This window comes from Eucalyptus grandis, chromosome 5, assembly GCF_016545825.1.
Source record: "Eucalyptus grandis isolate ANBG69807.140 chromosome 5, ASM1654582v1, whole genome shotgun sequence".
NCBI lineage: Eukaryota > Viridiplantae > Streptophyta > Magnoliopsida > Myrtales > Myrtaceae > Eucalyptus > Eucalyptus grandis.
This window is the reverse complement of record NC_052616.1, coordinates 17,206,904-17,230,740: the sequence shown is the minus strand read 5'-3', so window position 1 is coordinate 17,230,740 and position 23,837 is coordinate 17,206,904. Positions and strand designations below refer to the sequence as shown.

Genomic DNA, 23,837 nt, shown 5'->3' with positions numbered 1-23,837 from the left:
TTTGTTGATAATTTCGGTTCGGCTTGGTTAGCCAAACTGTTGAAATAATCCTAATAAAAAATAGTTATTTTTTTATTATCTGAATCGAAAATGTATAAAATTTCGATTACATTCTGTCTTTAATTTGGTTCTAACACCCCTAAATGGTTCCTCTCCCCGGTTCCTGCACAAAGTAAGTGAGGCGGAAATCAAAAACGAACTCGAGAAATTGCACGAGTGTTGGGGGCTGAGTCTCGGCTCAACGAGGGCACAAGTGTAATTGCACGAGTGCGAAGCTCAGTCGGCTCAGTATTTCGGCCTCTTGAGTCTGCCCCCTCCCTCGAAATGAATCACCGCCGTCGATCATACCCGGCCCGAGTGTCGGCGCACAGTGACCCGACCCACGTGCGAAGTCTCATTATGTGCTTTCCCTCCCACCACTCAACGAGCCCTCCCTTTCTTTGTGGGCCCCACTGCATATCCCATCCCTAGGCCGTGGCCCCCACCGATGCGCTTATCTCGAATCTCATCTCCGCCCATTTCCAATTGTTTTTCTTAAAAAGAAATAGGGCATAAATAAAATTAAAAAGGGAAAAATGACATTGCGATCTCTAAACTTTAGACAATATATCATGTGGTCTATGAAATTTTGATTTATTAAATATGATCTCTAAACTTTTACTTAATATGTAATATCGTTCAAGAATTTTTAATTTGTTCAATATAATCCATAAATTTTGATTTGTGTTTAATCTAATCTTTAGATTATATGAAAATGTTAAATACTGTCCCTGAACTTGACATTGAACATTTCTATATAACCCAAGGACTAATTTGAACATACCAAAAATTTAAATTAAAAATTCATAGATCGCATTGCATACTAGATCAAAATTCAAGAACTATTAGTGTCATTATCCAAAGTAAATATCAATATCTATTAAAAAATTAAAAAGAGCCCAATATCTATTAAAAAAATTAAAAGAGCAATTTGCTTTTAAGTTAGAATTATTTTTAATATTATCAAAAGCACTATTAATAACCATGAAAGTCCCTCCAACATTATCGCTGTCTCACTCTCTCTCTTAAGGCATGTTTGGTAATCGGCCAAACAGTGTTTATTTCTATTCTTTTGTTCCCAGGAGTAGTTTTAGAACAGAATCACGTTTTGTAAAAAAAAAATTCTCGGGAACAAATTTAGAGTAGAATCAAGAATAAAAAATAAAAAATAAAAGTTGATTCTTTGTTCCTATGAACAATTTTGGAATGAAGTCTACCTATTTTTTTTTTCTTTTTCCCTACCTATTTTTTTTCTTTTTCCCTCTCTTTCTTTTTGTTCTTCTTCCCTCTCTCTTGTTCTTCAAGTGCTATTGTCGTTGCCATTGCTGTCTATCGTCGCCGCCCCCACCGAACGCCGCTATCCGCTACCCATCACCATCGGTCACCGGTGATCTCGCTGAAGCCTCGCCTGGGCCTCCCCCGGTCGCTAGCGAGCCTCCCCTGGTCAGGCGAGGCTCGAGCCAGCCATCGGCAGGGCTCGACCTCTCCGGGCCACCGTGAGGTTGGCCTCGCCATGCCACTGCTTGGTGGCCTAGGGAGGTCGAGCCTCACCGACGACTAGGCGAGCTTGGCCTTGCCAAATCTTGGCAAGGCCGCTCGCCCAGCCCAAGGCTCGCCCAAGCCTCGTCCAACTACTAGTGAGGCTCGGCCAACGAGGCACGATCTCGCCGAGGGCTCGTGACACTCCGGCGAAGTCGCCGGCCCTTGTCTAACCGGTCACCAATCATCCCAATGCCAACAACCAACCACCTTGGAGAAGAAGAAGAAGAAGAAGGGGAGAAAGAAAGGAAAAGAAGAAAAGAAGAAAAAAAAAGAAGAAGAAAAATAATAACATTATTTAAAACAAATGATATGCAGTGGGAATTGAAATTTTGCTATATATAGAATACATATTTAATTTTGTGTTTTAATTTATTGTTTAGTATTTATAATTAATCGATAGAATTTCTATGATTTGGTAAAATTATAGAGTGAAATAGAATTCTAAATTTGAATTCTTTTGAAATTGAAAATATAATATGATTTTTTCACTCATAAGAAGATAATTATATTTGTGAGTGGTGTGATATCCAGACTTCGTTCAAGCCTCGAGTACTTAACAGTCCATGCCACATTGACAAGCTTGTCATTGGACTACGTTGTTGGCGCCACTCATGGCCACCGTATCGCCACCACCGTCACCTCATCGAACCATTGCCCCTCATCACATTTTCACGACACCACCTCATTGTCACGTCTCCACCGCACTACGACAGCTCGATCGCCACCTAGTCCATTATCTCATTAAAATTTCTTCTTCATGAAATGCCACAAGCAAGACAATGTTTATTTTCTTCGGTATGTTACCAAGCTGGCTTCCCCATGCGTATTCTTCTTCATCCCCACGTGTCCGCACGATTGGTCAAAGAGAGAGCAAGGAACTCCCCACCATCACCCACGTTGACCCCCCATCTGTCTCCTCTTGGGCTTGACACGAATGGAGACCTTGACCACCGAATGCAGCCACATTTCGGCGATTTCCTCAAAATGGCAAAGGGGACTTCAACCAAGGAGCCACGTCCACTCCACACGTCGCCCATTTGAGCTGCCACAAAACTGAAGATTGTTGATCAATAGAGTCAACAGGAGGAGAAGCCGAAGCAAAAGAGAGGACTGTCTCTCATTTTTCGCTCGCCACGCACAATTTCCTCGGCTCATCAACACCTTCAGCAAAAAAACATCTTCACCCAGACTTTCTCAGTTTCGTTCGTGCCTCACTGCTCGACGCCAACCGTCCACACCACCATCTCGCCATATTCTCGTTGCCGACCAGAGACCTCACAACCTTGCTGTTGTTCTGCTCGCGTAGCCTTGCTGCTCCGCCACTAGCTCGCACCACAGCTCAAACCACCACAAATTCAAGGCAAGTGGAAGTCCTATTTCTCTATATTATGTGGTGCTGCTGTTACTCAGATTTCCATCCTAGGAATCGACAAAATTTGGGTTCGGACGCGTCAAGTTGCCGTTATAATCATGTTTGCTTCTTGTCAATTAGAGCTGTTAGGAAAATCCCTTATGATGTTTTAAAAATGACAAAATAAATCAAAGGCTACTAACGTGTTTAATGGTTAAGTAATAAATCTTGCAGATGATAGAATATGTAAAAGATATTGTCAAAATCTAAAGATTGCCAGAAGACTAAACGTAACACATGTCCAAAGTATATTTTGAAGATTTCCATATTTCTGTGTCAAAGTTTAAAGACTGCCGGACTTTAGTGTTAAAGTCTGTTCTATATCAAAAGTCTGACAACTCTGACAAATTCGAGACTGAACGTGAATGAAGAACCAGAAGACAAACTTTATGTTGAAGCTGAACTAGAAGACAGATTCTATGCTAAAGCTAAACTTATCCAGTGTGTTCATACTTTAAAGTTAAATTTGTTCGGAAGCAGAATATGTTCAAACCTAGCTTGTAACGTCTATTACACTCAGACTCAGATTGTAAAGTCTATTGCACTCAGACTTTACGTCCAAATTTGACTGAACGTAACACAAGCCCCAAACATATAACGGCTAGTAATCTTGTTTGAATTCTACATCAAAATTGATTTGATTGACTCAATCTAATTGGTTGGCAATTGGATCTTAAAAACAAGAATTTTCCATATAAAGAAGCTCTACTTATGGAAACCAAGATTCTGTTTGTATGGGCGATCGGAATCAATTTTGGATTCTACTTTTGTCACTCAACGGTTACTAAATCTTCTAGATACAAATCTATCTAACGGGTAGATTGGAAGACGATCCTCTAAGATTTTGTCCAACGGCTAGTTTGGAAGTGGATGAGTATTTAAGGAGATGAACAACCGATGAACAAGTAAGAGACGGAGTGTAGAATTTATAATTCTAAATTCTGAGCGACCTTCAATTATACACTTGTCTCTTGTGAGCTTAAACGTTTGTGATCGTAAGAGAAATACTAAAAGAGTGACTTAGTGAGATAGTGTGATCTACTACTAAGTGTTTGCATTCAAAGTTGTAATCTCTTGTTGATTGCATAGTGGAATCCAGTCAAGAAGGCTGTTAACGTGGAAAAGTGGACGTAGGCTTGGATTCAGCCAAACCACTATAAACCTTGTGTTCTTATTCTCTTCCCTAAACTCATTTATTTTGTTCGTAGTTATATTTAACTGCTAAAGTCTAATCTCGCTCAAAGTCTGCTCTTCAAACTCAGTTTCAAAAGTCTGTTGTTATTCAGACTCAGATTAAAAGTAAAGGTTTTCATTATATTTTACAGAATCTGTTTTTACACCTATTCACCCCTCTAGGTGTTCATACTAGCACTTTCAAGAGCTGGATTCGATATTAACTCGTATAGTCGTGTACCGCGACGACCATCGGCATTGTCAACATTGGTTTCAAGTTGTAGGGCTATGAACCGCATCGATCATCAAAAAAGTCAGCACCAGTCTTCCATAGGTTGAGTCATTGCAAGTCGATCCGGTCCTGGTATGGATCTTTTTCAAACTCAAGGAGAGTAGCATTTAGGTGGTACGGGATTAGTCGAGGCTATGGTCGAGATAGGGCATATGTGGCTCCGCAAAGTCCAAGTCATATTAGACGTGTACTAGGATAATTCCACGTGTTCTGTCTAGTGTTTCAAGTGTTAGAATTCCTTAGACAAATCAATAAAACTAAGTCGATTTCCGAATAGTGGTGGTTTGGTTAGGTTGGTGGCCATAGACTTATGCATCAGTGGATGGTCGGTCTAGTTATGTTTGGATGACATTAAACAGAATCCTTAAGTTGCTGCGCTATGGTTTGAATTGATTGAATACCGTCGGTCCACCATGGTGACGATGTCCTAGGTGTCAGGATGCCTAGAGGGGCATGACAATGGTGCCCTCTAGATGCCTAGGGAATGTGATTGAGCCCCAGAGGTCCTCGCGATGCTAGGTGGGGTGCGAGATGCTTGGAGAGGTGTAACATGACACTCTTTGGATGCCCGAGGAATGAAATAAGGACCTCGGAGGTCCTCGTGATGCCAGTTGGAATGCGAAATGCCTGGAAAGGTGCAACACGAGGTCCCTTCAAAAGATAGTGGCAAGTAGATCCAAAATAGATACGACTATTGAAATTCTCAAATGTCTACTTACTCCCTGGTGTATCATTTCCGTGAAATTCCTTTAGAGTCATTGCCAATTGAGCTATTTCGACCTTGGATATTGCTTGTTTAGGATTCCATTGAATGAGTAGTGGTAGACTCATGTAGTATAGTCTAATAAGCTTCTACTTGCTGAGTGATTGTACTCACCCCTTGTGGGCTACTATTTTTCAGACACGTAAATATGCCTCTACAACCCGCGTCCTCCACAATGCGCTAGGGCGTCCCCACCGATCTCACGTGGGACCAAGTGGAGCAAGTCGACCCCGATTTTCCTGAGGTTACATTCATACATATTACTGTGATCTTGACGATGGATGCTGGTCTTCCATCAGGCCCGGTGCTGATGAGGTTCATTGCACTCTATGCTCGGGTCAATGGGCGTACAGTGGGACCACTTCCACTCCCTAATGGTGACGACAATGGTGATAGCGGAGTCGAGTAGTAGGAGGGCCCGGGGAAACAAAGGTGACATTTTTGGACAAGACCAAAATGTGTTATGGAGACGGTCGTGTGAATAGGTTGTAGGATGGTCGGGACAGTATTTTGGATATAGCCAGAAAAATGAACTTTTTGGCCTTAATGTACTGACCTAGGTCATCTAAAACATATAAATAAATAAAAGTGTCTAATTCTATATTTTCATGTGCATCGATTTAAGTTATAATGGAGTTATCGTTATATGTTTCCGTATAAAACTAATAGTAATAACTAGGGAACGTCGCGGCAACCATCACATGCCGGGGGACGTCATAAGTGGTCCATAAGAATTCAATATCAAATTTACACTCATCTAAAAACTAATTGAAAAGGAATTGGAATAGAAATTTTATGTAGTTGCCAAACGTATTTCTATTCTTTTTCTATTTCAGAATAAAAAATTTTGTAAAGGTTGAGAGCTATTTGTGCAATAGTATCAATGTTCAGGGTGCTTTTCAGCAAATATTCCATCATTTTATATTCAATTTTAGGTATTATTGTATTATTTAATGTCGTGAGATTTTATGGAACCATGGCTAATTGTTCTAAAAATTTAAGCTTTTAGATGAATGTACGATTTATTATTTAAATTTTTTAATAAATGTCCTGCAACTACTCCCCAAGAAATAGGCTGATTATCCACTAAAAGAGTTATTTAAAAAAAAAAAAAAAAAACTGCTGACTTTGAAACTATGAGAGATATGTCAGTTTTTTTTAGAAGTCTTTAGCCCTTATGGGGTCTAGTTAAACGTTTTGATTGGGGACTAACAGAGCCATGGCCAGTTTGGCTCAATGGAAATTGCTACCGTGGACACAAGTACTTTCCCTCAACGAGCGCACATTATGTTAATGTCTCATGAGGAGAGAGAGAGAGAAAGGGATAGAAAACGAGAGGAAAATGGCCTGGCTCTGGATGCTCTTTGGGCTTCGTGGGCTTATTTTGTTGGATTCTTTAATTGGCACTCAGTTGAAATCGATAGTGCTTGAATTCAAACATCCACTTCTTTGGGCCATGCAAACTGGACCAGGCCCTTTCAATCAGGACCGCATTGGAGCCCTTTTTATTATTTTCTCTTTCTTTTAATTTTTTTAAATTCATTTTCATACATATTACAAGAATCTATGCTTGATTTGTTAACTAAAATATAGATGTTAACATTGACGTAGACAATTTTTTAGTTTTAATTTTTTTTTCTTTTTTCTTTTTTTCTTCACATGGCCAACAAGGCCGTCGTCCCCTAGCAAAGGTTGGGCTCGGGACCCCCTTGCCAGGTGTGGGCGAGGGTTCCTTATTTTACAAAAATAACATTTACTATATACCAAAATGGAATCTAGGTGAAACTTAAACATGAATATGCCATATGATCTTGAACTTCAACTCGCCAGTACTTAGCTCGATAGTCTTACAGGTCTAATTGAGTTGTTCTTTTTGTAAATTATTTAATACTTCTAGATATAAACAAAATACTAAAGATTCCATTGTTTATGAAAGTTTAAGCTCCAATCCATTTATATTTCAACACAATCAAATTGAATTCAAGTGAAATTTTTGAATTTTGAGCAATCAAACATGTGAGTCAAGCTTGACATTTCATTATCTTGTCTCAATGTGATTGTCCCTCTTTCTCGAGGGTTAGACCTAGGACAGTAGCATTTAGACTTGATACCTCAAAGGTTGATTACAATGGACACTAAAGACGTGAATGATAACCATTTTATTTCAGAAATTTATTTTTTATAAGAAGTAGAATTGTCTATTTCCAATTTTTTGGAGAAGTTTCTGAATGAAAATACTCGTTTGATAACAACACAAAATTTATATTTCTGAAATAGAAAATTCTCTTGAAAATGACACAAAATTTCTCCCTCTTGAGTAGGCAGTGGAAGGTGGGCGGCCAGGTAGAAGCAAGGGTAAGTGATGAGAAGAGTTTTTATTTCTTATTTTTATTCTAAAAATAGAAAATTTTAAAAAAAATTACTTGTCAATTATGTTCCAAATTTATTTATGGACAAAAAATTTATTCCAAAAATAGAAAATTGAAATTACGTCATCAAACGGGTTTCTACTTCAAACCCGTTTCCAAAATTAGAAAAATGAAAAATATATATAGAAAGAGTATGGTTATCATACATGTCCTTAAAAACCAGCCAAATGGATTATCACGTGTATTAGAGCCGAGACCGCGTAGCCATATTTATTAACCCCAGGGGCAACTTTTGTTTTCAAGTCCTTGGCTGATTCTTCATCGTTCTCACTTTCTATCTTCTTCATACTTCTTCAGGACGGCAGTCAACTGAGAACCTTCTGGCAGCCGCAATCCAAGATCACTCTCTTCTGGCCCTCGACACCGTCAAGTAGGGGTGTAAACGGTTCGGTTCGGTTCGATTTTTTTGAGCAACCGAATCGAACCAAACCGTTAGAAAAATCTTCCGAACTGAACCGAACCGAACCAACCGAACCGAAATTTCGGTTCGGTTCGGTTTGGTTCCGTTCGGTTTTTCGGTTTTCGGTTTTTAGCCTTTGGTTTTCGGTTTTTGTTTTTTTTTTTCTGTTAAACTTATATTTCTCCACTTTTATTTCTCCATTTTTATTTGTTGGTTCGGTTCGGTTCGGTTAACCGATAAAAACCGAACCGAACCGAAAAAACCGAATTTTTTGGTTTGGTTCGGTTCGGTTTTCAGTTCGGGAACTGACACCCCTACCGTCAGGGCCGTGCGATCCATTGTTGTTACGGACCAGCTTCGTTCATTTTCTGCACGTCTATGGTTTTCCGCTCATCCCGACGAGGGTCTCGCCCTCCACACCCTCGCCGCCGCGCGTGCCTTCCTCGTCCAGCAGCATATTTATCTGAAATCGAAAGCTGAAAACGTTTTCACGGACCAAATGACCCTGAGCATATTTATTAGAAAGTACCCTATGTGAACTTTTAAGCCGTGGAGAAAAACGATACTTGAAAAAATATTGAGTGTGATGACTATAAAAGTAGTTCGGGATATTTTTGCAAAAATTCTACAAAGGCGATCATCATGTGAAACAAGTTTGGTTTCAAACACTTCGAGGTGATTTAGACTTTCTATGCATGAATGACTCTAGAGATTGCTTCGAAGTAAGATCATTGCCAAATCAATCTCGGTTTCATTTGATCGTGTGTAGATAGATTTAGGATTGATGTCCTATTTTCTAGGCTTTGAAGTGAAGCAAACAAGTGATGTCATACTTATACACTAATGATATTTTGAAACGATTGAATATGGAATTACTTATATAAGTAAAAACTCCAGCGATAAAATGTTTGGATGTAAAAAATGAACAAATCGGTGAACTAGTAAATCGTACTTATTGTTGACACCCGAATTTCACCGATACATTGTTTGTAATAATATAAAAGTATAAAAATAGCAAAAAAATAAATACATTAATAGAGCCAGCATAGGAAGCCCATCTTGGATGGCCCAAATTTGACAAACTCATCGAGCGAAAAAGATTTCCAATTCTTTCCCTATTGAGATAGGACGAGAGACGAGACTCGCCGTAATGGCATGGGAGCACGTCACTGATAGATAACGGATTCCGGCGCAGTAAAAAGGAGGAGAATCGTAGCTCTGGGGACACCTCTCCGTCCGTCATCTCTGAACATCAGCCAGTCGCCGATCACATCGAATTCATCAATCTTCAGACGCCGCAACCAAGCTTTCAAGATAAAGCTCGAATGTTCATCTATAAGTCAAAAAAGAGGCTGGAAATTTGAGACTGGTGTCAATATGAACGCCAATCAATTTTGAATCCCTGCATTTAGACCATTAGATTGAGACGCCCTCCACATGTTCCATGAAATTTCTTTGAAGTCTGATCCAGAGGTAATGCCTACCGCGGTTGATTCCAAAGACACGCAAATGTGATTTGCATGTTTTGACCCGATTGTATTGGTTATTAAGCACGATTTTGTGGAATATTACTTAATCACTGTGAGGAGTAATCCATGTCTTTGTCTCATCATTTCCGGATTTGCTTGTCATGGTGGTCGTCGATGGCTGTTTACGGGGGATAAATGGATTTGAATTGCGGGATTGTGTGTTCATCCTTTGTAGGCGTTCACACTGGTTTGCTTCTGTCTATTTATATTACTGGTGTATCGTGAATGTCTGAAGTCTCTGTTTTAACCGGTGAGTCAAGATGGAGGCGGTGGTTTGGTCACCGGAAATTGCCGCTGGTAACGTCCCAGAGGTGGCCAGAATAGATGGCCGACGGCAGTGCTTAGATGATCGGAGATGGTGGCTTACTGTGATGGCCGGCCGGTGGTTGCGAATGTTAAAGGGAAAAGCGACCTCCGGCGAGCGTCGAGGAAGACGAGGCAGGGAAGGAAAGAAGAAATAAAAGAAATGCAAATATAATAAAATAGAAAAATGAATGCAAAAATCAAAATAAAAAGTCAAAAAAATATAAACATCGAAGTCCAGTCAGATCCAGGTAGTTGATTCGGGCCGGGTTAAATGAATGGGCCTAAAGAATAGACCGGGAAAAAGATGAATAATGATTTGAATGGATTCGGTGGTTGGGCCATATTCAGACCGGGCTTGAAGAGCGGCCCAAGTTCAGACTAAACCCGGACCGCTAGGGTCCTGATCTGACCCACAATTCGGGCCGGGTCCTTGATATCCGAAGTCCATTTTTAGAAATAAAGATAAAAAAAATTCAAAAATTTTGCTTAGAAATTAGATTTTGACTAGTTTCATTGGATTTTTTGTTTTAATTATAGTTTAAAACTAATTTAGGAAAAAAAAGTGACTAAAAAAATTGAACCCAAAATTGAATAAGCCTTTAGGGCTTCGCAATAAATTTTGTATGCTTCCTTTTTTAGAAACAATGCTAAGTGGCTGTTTGCGCAACCTCATTTTGATTTTACTTGATTGTGCTTTTTGAATACATTGACTATTAATTCCCACTTTTAGCATGATTAGGTTAAATCATTAGGAGCATAACAAAAAATCATCATGTGAACACTAAGCGGACAAAAATCTTAGGCCTCATAATTGGTAATTAGTGAGCAAATGATCAAATTTAAGTACCAAAATGACACTATTTAGATGACTAGTTTAATCAAGTCCTCATCCCCTAAATCTCTAGTTGCATAAAAAGTGAGGTATCATCTCATACTTCTCTTGGTTTTTAGTCGACCTCATTAGATCAGTGGCGACTCCTTACATAAAATTTGTAGGATCAATTCAAATTTATATTGCAAATCTCATGTTATGCGAGGTAAGATTTTGGGAGAGAACACGTTTATGATCGAGGGTTCGTTTGTAGTGTTATCCGGTGAGGGTCCATCCGAGACTTTAGCTTTTATGTACCCTTTGAATCGTCTCATAAATAAATATCTCTAACCTATTCGTCAAGGGCAGCCCAACATAGGTCACAACACTTATTTCGAAAACAATGTTGGTAGTTTGAGGTCCTTGGCTTCTATTAAGCAAGATATTGTTCATGGTGTGGGAATTATTCGCGAATTCATGGGGAAGTCATACCAATCACGTTTATAGGCAACCAAAAGAATTTTACTGTATGTTAGTGGAACACGCAATAATAGAGTTTCTATTCTTGTACTAATAATTTTGGCCTACTGGTGTACGAAAAGAGTGATGGGTAGGTGATATTGAAACTTGAAAAGGTACTTCTAAATATGCTTTCTTTCTTGGATCACGAGTAATCTCTTGTTCCTCTCGACTACTGAAGCATAATATATAATATTAATCTCGGCGGTATGTCAAACTATATGGCTTCGAGTGATATTGTGTGAATTCATGCATGAACAAACAAGGCCCACCAAAATAACATCTAATAATAAATCAACTATTGCAATAGCCAAAAATCTAATTTTTCATGACAAAAACAAACACATTGCTGTTGAGTATTACTGTAATCGTGAGCATGTCAAAAATGGTGAAATTGAGCTTAATTTCTACAAATTAGAAGATCAAGTTGAAGATATTTTGAAGAAACTATTCAAAGTGGATTCTTTCGAAAAATTATGCACCGTGTTTGGTGTCGTTGATTTCCAACTTCAATTTTAAGACTATTAGAATAATATAAATTGATTGTTAGATTGTTAAAATTTTGAACACGCCACTTATTGGTTTCTAGTGCTAGTGTTCTTCAAGAAGGTAGCAAGCATTTTATCAAGAAAGAGCCATTAATGACTTCAGGATGGCTGTTTTTTTTTTTTTAGCCACTGTTTGGTTTTTTTTCATTAAATGGCGTGTCGACTGTTTTGTTTTCTTCAATAAATGTTATTGACGTTTGTGCTTAGTTTGTGTGCATTTAGCTTCTATATTAAGATATGAAGCTAAGAAATTGTAAGTATAAAACTACGTAGAGAAAACATTCTAAATAAAAAAGTTCTCCTCTCTTTGTCTGTGCTTTTATTCCAAATGTCTAAAGTTTATATTTTTTACTTGGTTCCAACAAAATGTTGATTGAATTGTCTCAAAGATCAAAAGGTCTATACAAGGGAGATTAGTTCATTTCTCTTGTTGCTATTTAGACTTTGCAAGTGAGCAAAGGACATTGGCTTAAAAGGATTTGCATAAAAAGAAAGTAGTGTTCGGTAAACGATGTGTAATAAACTTATTGCAAAGCAATTTTTAAAATAAGGAAAAAAAATGAAAACAAAGAAACTTGCAGTTGTATGTGAAAGTTCAGGCAAGGGGCACAACAATATCACCAATGCTGACGTGGCGTGACCCTAGACGACATGCTGCCAAGATCGAGCATGGTGCAATGTCAAGGCCGCAAACTAGGCAACGCGATGCTCGACCATCGACGTGCTTGATGGCATTGACCGACCCTCAACAAAGCTTGCCGATGTCTCCCCGACAATCGGTGAAGCTACGCTGGCGTCCCTTGACCTTCTCCACAAAGCTTCCCAGCCACAATCCACCACGGCTTTCTCCTTGTCTCTAACCGATTGAGGGGTAAGATAGGATAACTAACATGTTAGTGGCAGCACGATTGGAAGAAAAAATAAAATAAAAAACCCCACTAAACCCCCGTCAGCTTGCATTCTAAAAATTTTAGAGCCCAAAGTTGGGTCTTGCCTTGGGCTTTGAGCATTTTCGAAACAAAATTGCACGAAATACTTAAAATTATATCATCAAACACCAAAACTTTGGTTCAAGTGGCCTGAAAGACCCAAATGTGCTCATAAATGCTCTCTCAAACACTACATTGTATTGGCTTTATAAGGGCAATGCAATTTCATGAGTGCCAACTAAAGTTAAAGTCGCTTTACAATGAAGTTTTTTCCAAATGCCATTTGCATTTTCCTAAAGAATTTTAAACTTTCAACATTTATATTTTCCTAAAATCCATTTTCAAAGTTGAAAGAGTTGGCTCAGTATTTGAGCCTCTTGAGTAAGCCCTACCCCAACAAATCACCACCATCCATCATACCCTATCTATCCGGACGGAGTAACCAAGCCACGTTTCAATCTCATTTTGCACTTTCACTTCATACCCATTGACCCATCTCTCTCTTTGGGTCAAGAAAATACTTAGTGGTTGCAAATCACCACGTCAATTGTTGACCTGGTGTGCATTTTTTTGACTTATGCCCAATAATAAATTGACACGTGTCACTTGAGGTGGAATAAAAATAAAAAGTTGATTTTTCTCTGCTTCCTCCTTCCTCTGCCGATCTGGTTATCCTCCATGGCTGCAGGCGCTTCCTCCTCCATCACAAAGCACCACCTCGTTCGGCCAGCATCCCCACCGCTTTCGGCGTCACTTGCAGTTGACCTAAGCTACCCCTTCGTTGTGCTCGCAGTCGACTCAGTCTCTACCTGTTCAAATTTGAACTAGAGTCATGCCTCCATATCCGCAAACCTAGCTCATCCGTGGCTCGCAAGGCTTGTTCATGGCTGTGAGCCTTGACGGCAAGCTTGAGGTCCAGACGGCCATGACCTGCGCTCGGTTGTAGTAGGGGTTTAGATCTGGACTGATTGGGTCTTGCTCGGGAAGAAAGCATGGCTTCTGCTCCCTTTGCTTTAGATTTGAACTGAAGTCATGCTTTCTTCAACAACGAATGTGACACTGAAGGCATGGCTTCCAGATCTAAAGCCACCTTCAGATTTGACCATGACTGGCTCGTCCATGGCCATGGCAGGCAAGGTCGAGATTCCAACAGCCATGGATGGAGCTCACATATCAAGAAAAGCAAAGGAAGTAGGTGTCCATGGCCATCTGGCCATGGAGCTCACATATCCCGACGGCCATGGACACCTGAAGGCGTTCGACCATGGATGGACCAGTGCCAACAATTCCAGCCATGGATGGGCCAGATTTGAGATCTGGATAATGACAAGACGGAGAAAATAGGCTTGGCTTGAACACAGTGGTCGGCCTGTTCACGGCGCCAGCGACTCTGCTGGTGGCTACGGCCACGGAGGAGCGGAGGTTAGCGGCCGAGGAGGAGGAGGAAGGGAGAGCAAAGGTGAAGGAGAGAGAAGATTTTCACTTAATTTACACGTCAATAGTTGACATGAATATGTGAACATGTGTGAAAGTATCATTGGATATAAGTAAAAAAATATATGCCACGTAGGGTAGGATGTTGACGTGGTGATATCAAACCACTAAATATTTTCTCCTTCAGGCCACAAAGCATCTCCTCGTACCTGGGGCCACTGCATATCATCTCAAAAAAGAAAACTCAAGATTCATTATCACTTTAATTTGTTCTTAAATTTTATGGAAATTCCCCCCTTTTTTTCACCTTTACAAACCAATTGAAATAAAGCAGGCCAAATACATCATGCATTCACAAGATCAGAAGCGTGCCATATTGCATAGAATAGTACCAATGTTATAGCACAAAAAACTACGGTTTAAACTAAGTGAAAATATACTCTAAACTTACAACGTACATGACACAATCTAAGCACGGTTGGAATATTATTGTATAAGAAGATCCAGTAATTTGTTTAGATTTTAGAATCGAAATTCTAGAAGGATCACATGATTCATATGTTTTCATTATTTAATTAGACATATTTTCCGAGGAGTAGGGACAAGAAAAACGAATTTAGGCATGTTCCTTTTAATTATTAAGGCTTTCCATTGTAAAATAATTCCTGAATTACCGAATGGTATCTTTTGGCAATTGGAGCTCCAAATATTTTTCTCTTCCCTTTCCTTTTCCATTTGGTGAATTTTTAAGGGTTCTATATTGCGGTATGGTTTTTTTTTTTTTTTTTTGGGTCAAAGTGGTATGGCTTATGGAGAATGGGTCATCTTCATTCCTCATATGCAAATTAAATCCCATCGAGTTATCAACCTTACCGAAACTGACATCATATCATCAATCATAAATTCAATTCCCAGCTTGTTTCTTGATAATGCAATACAAGTGGAATCAATGTTAGGAGATCACTTGCTGAATTGAGAGCCCTCGAATTCAACAATTGGATGAAATACGGCAAATCAAAAATTAAAATCAGATAATTTCCTTTTGTCATAACAATTTCAAAGCATTACTAAACTTTATTTGAGTAACTATGTAAGAAAATGGCACCCAATCTACTACTGCAAAACCTATCTGAAATTATTTGTCGGGAGGTAAATAAGGCCAGAAAAAATCATGCGGTAATTAATTAATCTCTATATACTCGTCGGTGTATAGTGGTCTTGATTTCGAATCTTGCATAAGTGACCGTCACATCCATGACTTCTAGCATCTTCAGTTAAGTCAGGATGGGCTAGGCCTCATACTAGACGATAACTTATTGGCAATGTTTGTCATTCTGTAAGTATTATCAGGGGGTTATGAAAATCAAAGAAATGGGGGGAAATGAAGAAGGAAAAAGGAATTCGAGTATTTTTCACTTTTGATTTTTGCAAATTGTCGCCATAGTTTTATGGTTTTAGTAAATAATCCTCTTAATTTGCTTTTTCTTTTTTCATTGGCAATAATATGCGTAATCTGTATAATATAGGACGGAGCAATGGATATGTATTACTTTCTGTTTTTTCTTGTAGACTATTTTTTTTAATTAGGATCTTGGGTACCGGTGCACAGAGAGAGAGAGAGAGAGAGAGAGAGCTTAAATAAGGTTTTCTGTTAGAGTAATTTGAAAAATCAAAGGCGTATCATGAATATGAGAATCCAACTTACGGACTTTCAAAACTTAGGATGAGAATCGATATTGATACAAAAGGTGAAGATGGTATTTGTAATTATGTGATCTTCTTTTAATAGAAAAAGGTTATTCATAGAGTAAGGATGACATCGGGATGTATTGAAGGACCAAATAAATAAATTGATTTTGCCAATTTAGCAAGTAAATAACCTTACTATTTTTAGCTGAATCTTAGCCTTGATAAGCCAGTGCAAGGATCGAGCACCATCTCGATCACCAACGAACCCAGGGATCCACGAGTCATGTCTCTTTACCTTTTGGGTAAATACGCTTTTCTTGGAGGTGGACGTCAATTTTCCCCGTGTTGGGCTCGCTGAAGCGATTGGGATCGGCTTGTTGGAGATTAGTAGGGAACTTCGTGGGAGAGGAGCGAATTATGCACTGATGTTCAACGGACTAGAAACTAGCAAGTTTTCATCAGTCTACCAATCACTTTTACATGGTTCTAGTTTACATATATGCAATTTCGTATGCAATTTTGACTTAAAGATAGTAGTATTGAGTAAGATTCAGGATTCTCCAATTTTGCGTGGGCCTCCATTAAAAGATGGCAAAATGCTCATCATGCATGAAAATTCTATATGAGCATACCCCCATAAACACTGTTAACCTCGCCAGCTACAACATAGAGCATTTAACAACAATATTGGTTAGGATTGGATGGACGTTTAAAAGTGGGACAACGGCACCACGTTGAGGATTTTTATGGCTCAAAAAATAAATTAAGATAAATATGGTCAAGCGATACCAATTTAATTCCTTCTCTTTTTCTTTTAAAGAGTTGAGTCCCATTTCATTTGGCATGTGAAATGCCAAGTACTTTTCTATGATTGGTAAGTCAAGTTCATATTACAGCTGCCCTTATAGTCCGTATCAGCTTTCACTAAAGTTTGTTTTCTTTCTCACCTTCCATCCCATTAGTCACCCTTCGTTTAAGTCTAGTTGACCCGAAGTCATCAGCTATCTAAAACACAAAATTCTATGAAGTAGAAATGATATTGCCCAACTAACGTCCTACGCTAAACATAAGTCTCCACACAGTAGTCCTAATCACATCATGAGGGGATAGAAGATGTCAAATGCTTGTTACTAAATTGTCGATTACATCATGGTGTGGCCATGGGACCAATTTGGACCAGACCCAAGGTCATCCGACCTCAATTTGGACCAGATTTGAGGCAACAACCGTGGCTGGCCTGAAATTCGAGGTCGTGATTGTCACAACAAGGATGCCCATGATAACTTCAATGTTGCGGGGATCTTCAATGGTCTCTTTAATGGTTACAATGGATGCGACAATGGAGCACATGAACAACTCTTCAATAGGCATGAAATCTTAAATGGCCATCGCATGTGCATGTCTCTAGTAAAGTAACAAATCAAATAGCAAAATATAGCACGGTCCTAGGTATGATGATAACACATCAAACAGATTCTGCATGAGATGATCATTTTGGGATTTATAAATGATGATATCTCTCTATGGTATCACTTTAGTTATACTATTAAAAGTATCAATGAAATCTGTGTGCTTCACTCATTCAATTCTCTGTTTTTTCTTTAATCTGTTCATTGGGGGCGTTGACTCGAGGATAAGAATTTCTTTTCTCAATTTTTCATTTTTCTATTAGTACTTTCTTAGTTGTCTTAATAGTTAAACTCATTATTTCCCTTTTTTTTTGCCAACATCATTTTTTTATCTTTTAATTTATATATAATCTTTTAATTATTAAAAATGTCACATAAATGTACTGTGCAAAATCATTAGTCCCGTCACCTATCACAGAGGATGTCAATTGTCAAAATTGGGTGAAATCGCAAAGGAAGATAAAATTGAGGCAATGGTACCACTTTGAAAGTTTTTACTTGTCCTAAGATAATTTGTGGTAATTATGTCTAAGTCATAACAATTTAAGATTTTCTATGATTTAACTCTAATGATATAGATGTATTATCTTTTTCTATTTTCTCCTTTTGCAGAGTCTTAAATTCCAATTCATTTGGCAAGTGAAAATGCCAAGTAATTTCCTCGGAGAATATTGGTTAAGTCAAGTTCATACGAGGATTGCCTTTACATTATTCGTTGGCCGGCGCTAAAGTTCACGCTCTTTCTCATTTTCCATCCCATTAGCGACCCCTCGTTTAAGTCTAGATGGCCCGAAATCGTCGTCTATTCAAAACGCAGAATTCAATGAAGTAGAAATGATATTGGGAAGAAATTGCCCAGAACTCTAGTGTGGGGACATGTACTTCCCCGTGGAGAGGGGGCAGGATGGCTCTGATAGTTGCGCGGGACTACGCACAAAGAAGACGAAAGTCAAAAAGAAACTCCGACAGATAGATATGGACCTGAGCAACATCTCTACTTTACCTCTGTGATTGTACGTGGGAGCTCCTGAACCAAAAGAGAGACCCCCGGTACTGAGAGGAGTCTGATCAACTTCTAACTTTCTTTGGTCTTTGTTCCATTGCGTAACTCATACTCCACGAACAAGTGATATATATAGATGAGAGGTAGGGCTCTGAAACCCCATCAGATAGTAAACATTCTTGAAGCAAATCATTCATCAGCTCTTTCAATGGCTTCTTCTTCGAATCCGAAAAAATATTAACATGTCTTCTTGAGTTTCAGAGGTCCGGATGTTCGCAAGAACTTCCTCAGTCATCTCTACACAGCTTTGGACCAGAATGGATTAAACATTTTTGTGGATGATGAGGAGCTTAGGAAAGGAGAGGAAATATGGCCGGGGCTTATGAGGGCGATTGAGGAATCGCGCGTCGCGATCATCATTTTCTCCGAAAACTATGCATCCTCATGGTGGTGTTTGGAAGAGGTCGCGAAAATCATGGAGTGCAAGGAGCGAAATGACCTGATCGTGTTCCCGGTGTTTTACAAAGTAGAACCAAGAGAAGTGAAGAACGGAAAAAAGAGTTATGAGGAAGCTATGGCTAAGCATGAGTCCAAGTTCGGGAAGGATTCGGAAGAAGTGAAGAGATGGAAGAAGGCTCTCCTTGATGCTGGTAGCTTGTCTGGGTGGCCCTTGAATGACGGGTATGCACAAATGTGACGCAGTGCTTTGCAGTTTTTAGCTCGTGATTGTTTGTTAGATATCAAATCGTATGTATATCTTCGAATTGCCGAAACGATGCATCAACTTCTTTGAATTCGCAGTAGACACGAAAGTTGAAATACCAAAATTTCAAGCTAGCGGAAATTTTTTGTCGTAGACGAGTAGTGTGGTTCCTAGTACCCGAGTAATTAGTGTCTTCAGGCGCTGATTCTTTGTACTTTTCCTTCCGCAGACGTTGGCGCAGGTATTTGTTATTTCCTTTCATCTTGTTATTTGTTAAATCTCCTTATAAATTTCCTTATGACGTCACACGTTGAATTCCTGCCATGGCTTGAAATGGTAAAACATGTCTCTATTTATTTTGAATGCTCATCAGAGATGAAGCGGAGCTCATACAATTCATCGTCAAGGAGTTATCAATTCGTCTCCGGCCAAAACTCTTACATGTCACTGAGTATCCAGTCGATATAGAATCCCGAGTTCAAGAACTGATAAGTTTGTCAGAGTCAGCTGGTAGTGATGTTTTGATGATTGGTCTATGGGGACCTGGCGGCATAGGGAAGACCACGATTGCTAAGGCCCTATATAATGCTATTCAGACGCAATTTCCATGTCATAGTTTTTTGGCGCAAGTTAGAGAAAAATCGAACCAAAGCAGTGGTCTTGTTTCTTTGCAAAAACAACTTCTATTTGAGATCTTATGTCATAAATTAACGGTCTACAATGTCGACAGAGGAATTAAATTGATACAGGACAGACTATGTTGCAAGAAGGTTCTCCTGGTTGTTGATGATGTTGATAAGATAGATCAACTATATGCCTTAGCTGGAAAAGGCGATTGGTTTGGCAAAGGAAGTAGAATCATTATTACATCAAGAGATAAACATTTATTAACTTCTCATGGCATAAATTGTGTATATGAAGTTAAAACTTTAGACCCCGATGACGCACTAGACCTTTTCAGTCAGCTTGCCTTTTCAAATAGCAATTTTGAAATAAGAAAGGATCTCATAGATAAAGCACTGCTTTATGCTAACGGCCTTCCGTTAGCCCTTGAAGTGTTGGGCTCATTCTTTTGTGGAAGAGATGAAGCTGCATGGGAAAGTGCATTGCATAAACTCTCTGAAAGTCCTGACCAAACTATTAATTCAGTTCTCAAGACAAGCTTTGATGGATTGGACAACAATGAGAGGGAGATCTTCCTTGATATTGCTTGTTTCTTTAAGGGAAAGAGAATAGAATACATCCAGAAAGTTCTTGACAGCTGTGATTTCAAGACAACCATAGGAATAGAAATTCTCATCGAGAAGTCCTTGATAAAAAATGAGAATGGTTCTCTGCAAATGCATGATTTGGTTCAATTGATGGGTACGAATATTGTTAAACAAGAATGTTGTGATGATCCTGGGAAACGCAGCAGATTATGGCTTTTGGAAGATGTTGAAGACATTTTTTGTTATAATACGGTAAAAGTTATTTATATTACTACATTTCGGTTTACATTACTCTAATTCGAACAGTATAACGTAAATCTTTACTGAAAATTTGTCTAACAACTGAATTTGCTCTGTTATGGATAGGGGACGAATGCAATAAAGGCCATAGTATTGGACTTGCCCCCACCACCAGAAGTAATAATCATCAGTCCTGATGCTTTCACAAATATGAAAAAGTTGAGAATGCTCATTTTGCTTGGAGTGCATATCTCTTCACAAGCTCAAGTACGTCTCCCTAACGAGCTAAGATGGCTTGAATGGCCCAATGCCCCGAATCTAGAATTTGGTTGTGGTCCTAATAAACTCGTGAGACTCGATGTACCGAAAAGTAATATCAGACAATTAGGGTGCAACTTTCAGGTAAAGCCCTTGTGATGATTAGTTTTTTTGCTTTTTATAGCTATAAAAAATATTTGCAGAGCTTAATGACTGCACTAGTATGTTTTTGCAGAAGTTTAGAAAGCTGAAGTCCATCAATTTCAGTGAATGCGAGTCCTTGGTTAGTATTTGCGACCTGTCATCGGCTCCAAATATGGAGAAATTGATTCTTGATGGGTGTGAGAGCTTGGTGGAGGTTCACCCATCCGTTGGAAATCTTGTCAAGCTAGAAGTTTTGTCGCTAGGATTGTGCTCTAATCTTAGTAGTTTTCCCAACACGTTGATGACTAAGTCTCTTCAAATCCTTTGTCTCTCTGGTTGCTCTAAATTTGAGAAGTTCCCAGATATTGACGGAAAGATGGAACATTTGGAAATTCTTTCTCTAGATAGGACGGCTATTAAGGAACTCCCTGCATCAATTCAAAATCTTGTCTCTGTGGAGTTGATTGATTTAGCATTTTGCAAAAACCTCGTAAGGCTTCCATCGTGCATTTATAAGTTGAAAAATCTCATGCATTTGGAACTTGCTGGCTGCTCGAATTTAATCACATTTCCAAAAATCATGGAGGATTCAACTGATCCTGATGGCGTCTAGGATTCCAAAGACTATCCATCCTAATTCTTAAAGGCTGCAATCTATCAGAATTAGAGTTCCTTGAGAGTTCTTCCAGTTTTCCCAGGTTGGAGGCTCTAGACCTTTCATATAACATGTTTACTCATTTGCCGACATGCATCAACAAGTACCATCATTTGGGCGTATTGAATCTTAACAGATGCAAGCTACTACAGGAGATTCCTCAGCTTCCATCAAATTGTAGGAAACTATCAGCACCTCGTTGCAAATCCCTGCAAAAGCTCTCAAGTTTTGGGGTTCCCCATTTCAGCCATCTTTCCGTTGACTTGAGTTCATGTTGTGAATTATTCCGCAAAGGGGTCAATATGGATGATGTGCTTAATTTGTCATTACCGGAGGTCTCTCTCTCTCTCTAAACTTTAAATGCTTGATATGCGTACCCCTTTGTGTCGCAGAAACTGCCAAAAAAGGGCTCGGTCGACATTATCCTATTTGGAAGAGAGATGACTAGATGGATTTTCCCCTGTGAAGAGGATTCCATAATTTTCATGGTTCCACAGGACTTGTATGATAAGGTCAAAGGACTAGCACTCTGTTTTGCACTTAGTCCGGAGGAAGGAAAAGTGGTCGATTTTTTTTTGTCAATGTATTTGTTAATGGCCAACACGCGGTGCATCACAGGAGAGAATTTCCTTCAATGGAATCTGACCATGTGTGGCTTTATTATTGTCCACACACGAGTCTGTTTAGTGCGAACAAGCTTCTGGAAAATGATTGGATCCATTTCGAAGTTTGCATTGTAGCACGAAAAGGAGGCATAAAGATATGTGGATTCCGTCTAATGTGCGATCAAGAAGGGGCTGATCTGAGGATGGTGTTCCCAGCACCATCAGCTGTTAGAAAAAAAAAACGAAGGTTTTCTGGGAAGACTCAGAAGAAGATAATTCAACCTGAGGAAGAAACTCCAGTTGAAACAGATGCAGGGGAAAGCTCATCACCTTTAACAAAGAAGATAAGACGGTCTCCACTACGGTGAGACTTTGGGTTCCAATGTCTTTGCTTTTCCCTTTTCTGGACCTCCACTAGAGATTTGCAAGCGTCTGGTTCTTCACTTAGAATTCAATATCATTATAAAACAGAGGTTTCGCACCATGCTACTGACATGATTGGGGAACATTTTTTTCTTTTTTGCCTCTGATTCTTTATGATTTGTAATGTAGAGTGCAATAACTCTAAAATTGAGAGGATGCTTGTTAAAATGGTCATGGTCTTCCAAGTTGCTCCATTTAATTTATCATGTGGACCTCTGTTGCCTCTCTTAATCCAATTAATGATGCCAATACTTCATGCTTTAAAATTCTGGGGTGGTAAGTTTTGCTCAATTTAATATAATATATATCTTAGGGGAAGTGTAGATCGTATTGTCTCAAAGATCAAGAGGTCTATACAGGAAAAATGAGTTGATTCCACTATTGTCACTAGGTAGATTGCATTGGATAGGTATATAAAAGGAGAGCTCTAGTGTCTAAGAAACTTTGCATTTTAGCAAAGGAGATTGACGTCCAAGGATTTTCATGAAAAGCAAACAGTATTTGGCAAGCACCTTCTAAAATGAGTGCTGCAAAGCAATTTTTAGAATGAGAAAAAAGAAATTAAAAAGGAAGAACGAAGGAACTTGCAGGTACATATGAAAGCATGAGAAAGTGGCACGACAGTAGGACTAGTGCTGACCTCATGCGACCCCGGGCAATACACCGCAGAGGTCAACCAAACCTTGGAGACGTGACACCAGTGTTGCTTGACCCAAGGCTACACGACACTCGATGCCAGTGTCCCATGACCTCAAGTGGTGGAATGTCGGAGCCACACGATTACGCAATGCCACAATCAACCCTCGGCAAGCTAAATCTGGCATCAAGCACCCTCACACAGCTTCTCGAAATCGTGCAACCGTCAACAAAGCTTTGCCAGTGTCCATCAACCCTTGGCCTCCTTCATGAAGCTTCCTATCCATGACCGACCATAGCTCTCTCTTTCCTATCCAAGGTTGAGGGGTAAAATATTATTACAAATATATTAGTGATGGTAAGATTGGACGGAAAAAAATTCCTTAAACTCCCGAACTTGCATTTGGAAAATACTAAAGCCCAGAGGTGAGGCTTGCCTCGAGCTTCAAGCATTTCAAAGCAGAAATTTTTGTTAAAGTCTTTCAAATTGTGTTACCAAATATCAAAACTTATTTTAAGAGCTTTTGAAAGCCAAAAACAGCTTAATTCATGATGACGAAGCACTCAAATTTTTAAAGGCCAAAGTGGACGAAATTGAAATGGGGGGTAAAATTGGAATAGCGTACCACTTTGGGGGTCCATGTGAGTCAATAATTTTGAGTAAATTGTTTAAGGCTGTTGATTTAAGATTTTCTATGATGTTAATCCAAATAATATGTATGCATTATTTTGTTTT

The 23,837-nt window shown here is 39.2% G+C and overlaps 1 protein-coding gene across 1 annotated transcript; it reads left to right on the top strand.

Moving 5' to 3' along the window:
* The first annotated feature begins 18,362 nt into the window (after positions 1–18,362).
* LOC104446860 (disease resistance protein RUN1) lies at positions 18,363–21,395 on the top strand. Its single transcript, XM_039313394.1, is given in 5 exon segments — positions 18,363–18,907; positions 19,159–19,170; positions 19,303–20,392; positions 20,507–20,647; positions 20,829–21,395. Coding segments are annotated over 5 exon segments (2,355 nt in total).
* The last annotated feature ends 2,442 nt before the right edge of the window (positions 21,396–23,837 follow it).